A 10,508-nucleotide genomic window follows, 5' to 3' on the forward strand; every position below is an offset into this window, starting at 1 on the left:
GCCTGAATTTAAAATGAATTAAATATATGTTTTCTGTCACTGGACTACACACAATACCCCATAATTTCAAAGTGGAATTATGTTTTTAGAAATAACAAAAAAATGTAAAAGCTGAAATGTCCTGAGTCAATAAGTATTCACACCATTTGTTATGGCAAGCCTAAATAAGTTCAGGAGTAAACATTTGCTTAATTAGACACATATATTATTTTTTTCATGACTACATCAGCTCTGTAACCCACACATACAAATGATCTGTAAGGTCCCTCACTCGAGCTTTGAATTTCCAACACAGATTCAACCACAAAGACATGGGACGTTTTCCAATGCCTTGCAAAGAATGGCACCTATTGGTAGATGGGTAAAAAAACAAAACAGACATTGAATATCCCTTTGAGCATGGTGAAGTTCTTAGTTACACTTTGGATAGTGAATCAATACACCCAGTCACTACAAAGATACAGGCGTCCTTCCTAACTCAGTTGCCGGAGAGGAAGGAATCCGCTCAGGGATTTCAACATGAGGCCAATGGTGACTTTAAAACAGTTACAGAGTTCAATGGCTGTGATAGGAGAAAACTGAGGATGGATCAACAACATTGTAGTTGCTGCACAATACTAAACTAATTGACGGAGTGAAAAGCAGGAAACCTGTATAGAATAAAACATAATCCAAAACATGCATCCTGTTTGCAATAAGGCACTAAAGTCATTCTGCAAAAAATGTGGCAAAGCAATTCACTTTTTGGCTTGAATACCAAGTGTTATGTTTGGGGCAAATCCAATACAACACTGAGTACAACTCTCAGTAAAAGTAATCACTGCCAAAGGTGCTTCTACAAACTATTGACTCAGGGGTGTGAATACTTATGTAAATTAGATATTTCTGTATTTCATTTAAGACATTAGCATAAATTACTAAAACCATGTTTTCACTTTGTCATTATGGGGTATTGTGTGTAGATGGGTGAGAAAACACAATATTTAATCCATTTGGAATTCAGGCTGAAATGCAACAAAATGTGGAATAAGTCAATGGGTATGAATCTTTTCTGTTGGCACTGTACATAACATAATGTAGGAGGGGCATTAATGATATGATACAGTGCCTTGCGAAAGTATTCGGCCCCCTTGAACTTTGCGACCTTTTGCCACATTTCAGGCTTCAAACATAAAGATATAAAACTGTATTTTTTTGTGAAGAATCAACAACAAGTGGGACACAATCATAAAGTGGAACGACATTTATTGGATATTTCAAACTTTTTTAACAAATCAAAAACTGAAAAATTAGGCGTGCAAAATTATTCAGCCCCCTTAAGTTAAAACTTTGTAGCGCCACCTTTTGCTGCGATTACAGCTGTAAGTCGCTTGGGGTATGTCTCTATCAGTTTTGCACATCGAGAGACTGACATTTTTTCCCATTCCTCCTTGCAAAACAGCTTGAGCTCAGTGAGGATGGATGGAGAGCATTTGTGAACAGCAGTTTTCAGTTCTTTCCACAGATTCTCGATTGGATTCAGGTCTGGACTTTGACTTGGCCATTCTAACACCTGGATATGTTTATTTTTGAACCATTCCATTGTAGATTTTGCTTTATGTTTTGGATCATTGTCTTGTTGGAAGACAAATCTCCGTCCCAGTCTCAGGTCTTTTGCAGACTCCATCAGGTTTTCTTCCAGAATGGTCCTGTATTTGGCTCCATCCATCTTCCCATCAATTTTAACCATCTTCCCTGTCCCTGCTGAAGAAAAGCAGGCCCAAACCATGATGCTGCCACCACCATGTTTGACAGTGGGGATGGTGTGTTCAGGGTGATGAGCTGTGTTGCTTTTACGCCAAACATAACGTCTTGCATTGTTGCCAAAAATTTCAATTTTGGTTTCATCTGACCAGAGCACCTTCTTCCACATGTTTGGTGTGTCTCCCAGGTGGCTTGTGGCAAACTTTAAACAACACTTTTTATGGATATCTTTAAGAAATGGCTTTCTTCTTGCCACTCTTCCATAAAGGCCAGATTTGTGCAATATACGACTGATTGTTGTCCTATGGACAGTGTCTCCCACCTCAGCTGTAGATCTCTGCAGTTCATCCAGAGTGATCATGGGCCTCTTGGCTGCATCTCTGATCAGTCTTCTCCTTGTATGAGCTGAAAGTTTAGAGGGACGGCCAGGTCTTGGTAGATTTGCAAGGGTCTGATACTCCTTCCATTTCAATATTATCGCTTGCACAGTGCTCCTTGGGATGTTTAAAGCTTGGGAAATCTTTTTGTATCCAAATCCGGCTTTAAACTTCTTCACAACAGTATCTCGGACCTGCCTGGTGTGTTCCTTGTTCTTCATGATGCTCTCTGCGCTTTTAACGGACCTCTGAGACTATCACAGTGCAGGTGCATTTATACGGAGTCTTGATTACACACAGGTGGATTGTATTTATCATCATTAGTCATTTAGGTCAACATTGGATCATTCAGAGATCCTCACTGAACTTCTGGAGAGAGTTTGCTGCACTGAAAGTAAAGGGGCTGAATAATTTTGCACGGCCATTTTTTCAGTTTTTGATTTGTTAAAAAAGTTTGAAATATCCAATAAATGTCGTTCCACTTCATGATTGTGTCCCACTTGTTGTTGATTCTTCACAAAAAATAAAGTTTTATATCTTTATGTTTGAAGCCTGAAATGTGGTAAAAGGTCGCAAAGTTCAAGGGGGCCGAATACTTTCGCAAGGCACTGTATGTCTCGCTGACATAATATATTCTGTAAGTGTGCGTTAACTCCTCCATGTATGGCATGAGAGGGCACTCTGTTTCTAGCTTATATATATATATATATACCTTTACATAACTAGGCCACTTTTATCTAACAGTTTTTAATGGATGACTCAAAGTATCTGATCCAATTTAAAGTATAAACGTCTGTTATGCTCCTGCCTTGATGTTTTAAAAAATGTGTGAACATTGTTTTTTAATTATAATTATATTTCTCCCCAGAAGGGAAAATCGACAGTGTATATCAGACAAAACAACATCTCCCTATGGTTATCACCATTCAAATCAACCATATCAATCTCAACAACAACAAAATGTCAACATTGACAGGCTCTGTTGGAGTTTCTGAGTAAGGTGGTGTCCAGAGAGAGGAGGAACCGTATGAACCTGTGGGCCGTGTCCACCATCATGGCCCCTAACCTGTTCCTCCACAAAGCCGTGCCCTCCCGCCTCACTGACGGGGGGCCAGGGGTGGAGAAGGGACAGGCCGAGAAGGCTGCTGACATCATGAGGCTCCTCATACGCTACCAGGACTTGCTCTGGACCGTAAGTTAAAGACCTCCAGGCTTTACCACCAACATCAAACAAAACACAAACACAACATTCAAGTATCTTTTTAATCTTCTTCCTCCTTAGCATCTAGGATGGGTGGTAGGTTCATGTTACGCAATTCACACTCACTGTAAACAAAATGCCGTCAAACAGCTGAACCGGGTGAATTCATGAAATTGCTTCTCCCTTATAGATCCCCAACTTCCTGATGAGCCAGGTGCGAAAACTGAATGAGAACCGTAACCGGAGGTACCAGTTCTACGACCGACGCATCAAGAACCTGCTGAGGAAAATACACCAAGACAGCAAGGACAAACCTGACAAGAACTCATCAGAGGTAGGCTCTCAAACTGGCCAGGATGTTTGTTGTGGAGTTGGGAGAAGAAGACCCTGGGCCATTGTCACTTGTAAATGAGATTTTTAATCTCAACGAAGGTCACCCATATAAAGGATGTGAATAAAATAAGCAGAAGACTGTATGTCGCTCTGGATGACTGCCAAATGATGCAAATGTAAAATGTCAGAAAGATTTCCGTCGTCACAAATGGATTATTATCCCCTCCCTCATCTCCCCCCACCAGCCGTGTCGTACAGTGAAGATCCAGGTGGGAGATCTGATGAGCAGCACCATGGAGGTGCAGGTTAACATCAGCTCTAGGGCTTCAGACCTGCTGGCTCAGTTCCACAGGCACCTCTGCAGCTCTGACAACACCAAGAGGTACAGTACACTACAATCAATCAATCAATCAAATGTATTTAGTATAAATCCCTATAGACCAACACACAATTTTAGAAAGCTAATGCTTCAGAAATACTGCATTGCCTACTCACTGGGTAGAAATGGAGAATGTGGAAGTTTTGAAGGTGTTTCATAAAATCAATTGCATCCGTTTGTTCTTTATCATAGGAACGGTTCGGTATCCCACCCAGACTGTGCCATCTATGAAGTGGGAGGAAATATCGGTAGGTACCACAACACAAACCTTTGCTCCGTAATAAGACTATTTACCAGACCCTGCTTCAAATACTATTTGGATTCTTTCAAATACTTTCAGTGTTTGCTTTCTTTCTATTGGTTCAATTTCAACAGGCGAGCTCAATCAAGCACAGCTAAATACACGATTTAATCTAGCATTGAATCCAGGTTTGCTATCTTCTCAGGCTGAGAGCCACATTAGAAAATTACATGAGTGACTCTGACATTTGCATGTCTTTCTGCTCATTGAACTGATTACACTGGCCAGGTCTTACGCAATGAACTGGATACAGGGAAGGGGCATAGAGAGGGAGAGAGGCCGAGAGAGGGGGAGCAGGTGGGGTGGAGCGAGCCATCTGTGTACATCTGCAGTTATCGGAGCAGACAAATTCTTACACATGTATCTACTGTATGATACTGTGCTCTCACAGACCCAACCACTCAAACACACTATTTCCTTTGTACTTGCATTCACGGAACTTAACCATTCCCATTCACATGATTGCGCCAGGGGCAAAGTTGGCGCCTGTTTGTCAGTAAAGCAGAAAACACTGTTTCAAACTGTTATCAACATCTTTCTCGCAGAAGACATTTTATCTCAATGACAGTAACCTGTATAAATCAAATTAAATTTGTATTTGTCACATGCGCCGAATACAACACGTGTAGTAGACCTTACAGTGAAATGCCTACTTACAAGCCCTTAACCAACAATGCTGTTTTAAGAAAAAACCTTTGAAAAGTAAGAGATAAGAATAACATATGATTAAAGAGCAGTGGTAAATAACAATATACAGGGGGTACCGGTACAGAGTCCATGTGGAGGCTATATACAGGGGGTACCGGTACAGAGTCAATGTGGAGGCTATATACAGGGGGTACCGGTACAGAGTCAATGTGGAGGCTATATACAGGGGGTACCGGTACAGAGTCAATGTGGAGGCTATATACAGGGGGTACCGGTACAGAGTCAATGTGGAGGCTATATACAGAGGGTACCGGTACAGAGTCAATGTGGAGGCTATATACAGGGGGTACCGGTACAGAGTCAATGTGGAGGCTATATACAGGGGGTACCGGTACAGAGTCAATGTGGAGGCTATATACAGAGGGTACCGGTACAGAGTCAATGTGGAGGCTATATACAGGGGGTACCGGTACAGAGTCAATGTGGAGACTATATACAGGGGGTACCAGTACAGAGTCAATGTGGAGGCTATATACAGGGGGTACCGATACAGAGTCAATGTGGAGGCTATATACAGGGGGTACCGGTACAGAGTCAATGTGGAGGCTATATACAGAGGGTACCGGTACAGAGTCAATGTGGAGGCTATATACAGGGGGTACTGGTACAGATTCAATGTGTGGAGGCTATATACAGGGAGTACCGGTACAGATTCAATGTGGAGGCTATGTACCGGTACAGATTCAATGTGCGGAGGCTATATACAGGGGGTACCGGTACAGAGTCAATGTGGAGGCTATATACAGGGAGTACCGGTACAGATTCAATGTGGAGGCTATGTACTGGTACAGATTCAATGTGCGGAGGCTATTTACAGGGGGTACCGGTACAGATTCAATGTGCGGAGGCTATATACAGGGGGTACCGGTACAGAGTCAATGTGGAGGCTATAACAGGGAGTACCGGTACAAAGTCAATGTGGAGGCTATATACAGGGGGTACTGGTACTGATTCAATGTGGAGGCTATATACAGGGGGTACCGGTACAGATTCAATGTGCGGATGCACTAGTGTCGAGGTAATTGACGTAATATGTACATGTAGGTAGAGCTATTAAAGTGACTATGCATAGATTTTTTTTTTTTTTTTTTTTTTTTTTTTTTTTAACCTTTATTTAACCAGGCAAGTCAGTTAAGAACAAATTCTTATTTTCAATGACGGCCTGGGAACAGTGGATTAACTGCCTGTTCAGGGGCAGAACGACAGATTTGTACCTTGTCAGCTCGGGGGTTTGAACTCGCAACCTTCCGGTTACTAGTCCAACGCTCTAACCACTAGGCTACGCTGCCGCCCCTGATAATAACAGAGTAGCAGCAGCGGTATGCAAATTGGTGCGGTATGCAAATTGGAGTGGGTCTAGGGTTTCTGGGATAATGGTGTTGATGTGAGCCATGACCAGCCTTTCATGGCTACAGATGTGAGTGCTACGGGTCGGTAGTCATTTAGGCAGGTTACCTTAGTGTTCTTGGGCACAGGGACAATGGTGGTCTGCTTGAAACATGTTGGTATTACAGACTCAGACTGGGAGAGCTTGAAAATACCAGTGAAGACACTTACCAGTTGGTCAGCGCATGCTCGGACTAAACGTCCTGGTAATACGTCTGGCCCTGCGGCCTTGTGAATGTTGACCTGTTTAAAGGTCTTACTCACATCGGCTGCGGAGGGCGTGATCACACAGTTGTCCGGAACAGCTGATGCTCTCATGCTTGTTTCAGTGTTACTTGCCTCGAAGCGATCATAGACGTTATTTAGCTCGTCTGGTAGGCTCGTGTTACTGGGCAGCTCTCGGCTATTCATCCCTTTGTAGTCTGTAATAGTTTGCAAGCCCTGCCACATCCGACGAGCGTCGGAGCCAATGTAGTACGATTCGATCTTAGTCCTGTATTGATGCTTTGCCTGTCCTTCAGTATTGAATCAACCTTGTGTTGTTCTGTTCTGTCCCATAGGTGAACACTGCCTAGACCCAGAGACCCATCTCCTGGACCTGTACAACACCAACCCCAGTGGGGAATGGGTCATCAAACTGAAACCACTGGTCACCACCAGGGGGCCGCACCAATAAGAGACAGCCGCAGGCAAAGGGAGAGACCAGTAGGGATCTTCAAGAGCCAGCCAGAGGAGGAGAGAGACCAGGAGGAGGAAGTTGCTGCTGCTGTTAAAAAACAAACCACCTCAAGATTGAGCCCCCTCATTGAGCCCTCTCATTGAGCCCTCTCTCCCCTTTTCCTCTGCTCAATGCAGGGGAGACCAGACTAGGAGGTGCAAAGCAGAGAGACAGAGAGGGGGAGCTACTGCTCAAAAACACTTCACCTCCACACCTTCAGATGGAAGAGAGGCTGAGGCTGCTTCTTAGCTTGGCAGCTCTCAGCCAATCACCTCCCAGCATCCGCAGGAACCCAGATGGGGATCTGATGCACCGCTGCTTACAACAGCAGCCACAGAGTCTCTCTCACTCCATCTCTCTCACTCTCTCTTTCTTTTTGCTAGCTCTCCATTCCTTCTTCTCAGACATTTGATCACAAAAGGAATGGGAGTGGAACATGTACAGTATATCTGTTTTCCTTTTTTGTCTCTTTCACAGGGGGACAGTCAGAGACTCTAATGAGCTGATAGCCCCATGTCCTGTCCCTTCTGTATGACTTTGGCTCTGTTCTTTCTGGGGCCTTTGGGCCCTGTCCCTGTAGACTCTCAATAAGAGCCCTAATCAGAGCAGAGGACAGAGATCCTTCTTCTCTTTAAGGGGTCAAAGGTCAGCCTTTAAGACATTACTACTGGACCTCTAAAGGGAACCGTTGTTTAATAACAGAGAGTGAAGCTGGACTTCGTTTCTGTTTTCTCATTTTTGTTTTTGATGAATGAAGGATTTTAAGTATTGAATCTGGCGATGGATTGATTGACTATTTATAATTGATTGGATGTGTCTATCTGTATGTACGTGTATGTAGTCATGAATGTTGTCCTTTGAAATGAATAGGTATGTTTGTTGCTGAAATAGTTAGTAACATAAGTCATGTGAGCTCATCCAGTCTTTTTGGGGGCTTTTTACAGTGTTATTGCTCTTATACAGTACCTTGGTTGATGAGTTGTATTTTGATGCACTTCTGCATCCCTCTTTTTCTATTTCTATTACCCATTTGTAATCCGTTCCTCTAAAATACATGTCATACAGTTCCAGTCAAAGGTTTGGACACGCCTACTCAAGTGTTAAACAAATCAAAATATATTTTATATTTGAGATTCTTCAGAATCTTTAGGTTTCCAGGTGAAGCTGGTTGAGAGAATGCCAAAAGTGTGCAAAGCTGTCATCAAGGCAAAGGGTAGCTACTACTGAAGAATCTCAAACATTAAATATATTTGTATTTGTTTAATACTTTTTCTGGTTACCACATGATTCCATATGTGTTATTTCATAGTTCTGATGTCTTCGCTATTATTCTACAATGTAGAAAATAGTAAAAAATAAAGAATAACCCTTGAATGAGTAGGTGTCCAAACTTTCGACTGGTACTGTATATGAAATCTATTAATAGTGTTTACACGTTTTTGATGATGCTCAGATGTTAGAGACAGTATGCAACACCATCATTGGAGGCTGTTGTGGGAAGGACGACTCATACTATTAGCAGGAATGGAGCTAATGCAATGCTATCACACAAATGGAACCCATGTGTTTGATGTATTTGATACCATTCCATTTATTCCTATCCAGCCATTACCACAAGCCTGTCCTAAGGTGCCACCAACCTCCTGTGACCACCATGTACATTATTTTCCACAACATGACAACCTACCATGAATTTACAGTGGGGTCTGAAATGACTGACACCCTTGATAAAGATGAGCATAAATGACTGTATAAAATAAATCATTAAAATACTGAGCTATATTGTATACTAAAAAAAATAGGAAATTATATTATTTTATTCGAATTGAATTGTTCAGAGAACAAGATTTTGTGTAACAAATAATATTATAACCATTTATTTGTGGATTTTGATGTGTTCTTGAGGTTATTCTCTTGCTGAACGATCCACTTCCTGCCAAGTTTCAGCCTCCTAGCAGAGGCAACCAAGTTTGGGCTAAAATGTCCTGGTATTGGGTAAAGTCCATGATTACGTTGACCTTAACAAGGGCCTCCGGACCAGTGGAAGCAAATAACCCCATAACATCAAAGATCCACCACCATATTTTACAGTAGGTACAGTGCCTTCGGAAAGTATTCAACTCCCTTGACTGTTTCCACATTTTGTTGAGTTACAAAGTGGAATTAAAATGTATTTCATTGAATTTTTTAAATAATCTACACAAAATACTCTGTCATGTCAAAGTGGAAGAAAAATTCTAACATTATTTTTTAAATATATGAAAAATAAAACTAATATGTCTTTATTAGATAATTATTCAACCCCCTGAGTTAGAAACACCTTTAGCAGCAATTACAGATGTGAGTATTTCTGGGTAATTACACATGTGTAAGAGCTTTGCACACCTGGATTGTACAACATTTGCCCATCATTCTTTAAAAAAATATTCAACCTCTGTCAAGTTGGTTGTTGATCATTGCCAGATAACCATTTTCATGTCTAGCCATAGATTTTCAAATAAATATAAATCGAAACTGAAGCATGGCCACTCAGGAACATTCAATGTCATCTTAGTAAGCAACCAAACTGTAGATTTGGCCTTGTCATTTGTCTCCCAGTGTCTATTGGAAAGCAGACTGAACCAAGTTTTCCTTTAGGATTTGACCTTTACCTATTCCATTTATTTTTATCCCAAAAATAATGATCTTGTCCATGCCGATGACAAGCATACCCATAACATGATGCAGCCACCACTAATGCTTGAAAATATGAGTGGTACTCAGTGATGTGTTGTCTTGGATTTGGCCCAAACATAATGCTCAGTATTCAGGACAAAATGTTAATTTCTTTACCACATTTTGTGCAGTATGACTTTAGTGCCTTTTTGCAAGCAGATGCATGTTTTGGAATATTTTCATTCGGTACAGGCTTCCTTCTTTTCACTTTGTAATTTAGGTTAGTATTGTGGAGTAACTACAAAGTTGTCAATCCATCCAAATTTTCAAATTACTATTGGCCTCATTATGAAAGCAGTTTACTTCCTCTCTGGCAACTGAGTTATGAAGGACGCCTGTATCTTTGTAGTGAATGGGTGTATTGATATATCATCCAAAGCCTAACTAATAACACCATACTCAAAGGAATATTCAGTGTTTTTTTAAATATTTTTTTTATACCCATTTATCAATCGGTGCCCTTCTTTGTGAGGCATTGGACAACCTCCCAGGTATTTTGGTCGGCCCCAAGCAAAATTTTTACCAATCAAAAAATTGTTAGCTGACATTGCTAATTAATCAATTGTCAGTGACTGATAAAACAAGAAAAAACTGCTGATGCACAACCAAATTTCGAAATTACACCTTGTGCATTCTACTATTCTAAC

General features: G+C 41.4%; 1 protein-coding gene across 2 annotated transcripts in view; it reads left to right on the forward strand.

The window, feature by feature from the left end:
• LOC139413230 (rho GTPase-activating protein 40-like) overlaps positions 1-9,661 on the forward strand; it is a 33,377-nt gene extending 23,716 nt beyond the window's left edge. Inside the window, exons 11-15 of one of the 2 annotated variants that reach the window (XM_071160370.1) lie at positions 3,097-3,312; positions 3,512-3,655; positions 3,900-4,036; positions 4,226-4,281; positions 6,989-9,661. In XM_071160370.1, coding sequence (XP_071016471.1) covers positions 3,097-3,312; positions 3,512-3,655; positions 3,900-4,036; positions 4,226-4,281; positions 6,989-7,104 — 669 coding nt within the window. In that variant the 3' untranslated portion in view covers positions 7,105-9,661. The remainder of the gene's footprint in view (positions 1-3,096; positions 3,313-3,511; positions 3,656-3,899; positions 4,037-4,225; positions 4,282-6,988) is intronic. The other variant, XM_071160369.1, reaches the window with a different exon arrangement.
• The last annotated feature ends 847 nt before the right edge of the window (positions 9,662-10,508 follow it).

The sequence above is a fragment of the Oncorhynchus clarkii genome, chromosome 7, assembly GCF_045791955.1.
Source record: "Oncorhynchus clarkii lewisi isolate Uvic-CL-2024 chromosome 7, UVic_Ocla_1.0, whole genome shotgun sequence".
NCBI lineage: Eukaryota > Metazoa > Chordata > Actinopteri > Salmoniformes > Salmonidae > Oncorhynchus > Oncorhynchus clarkii.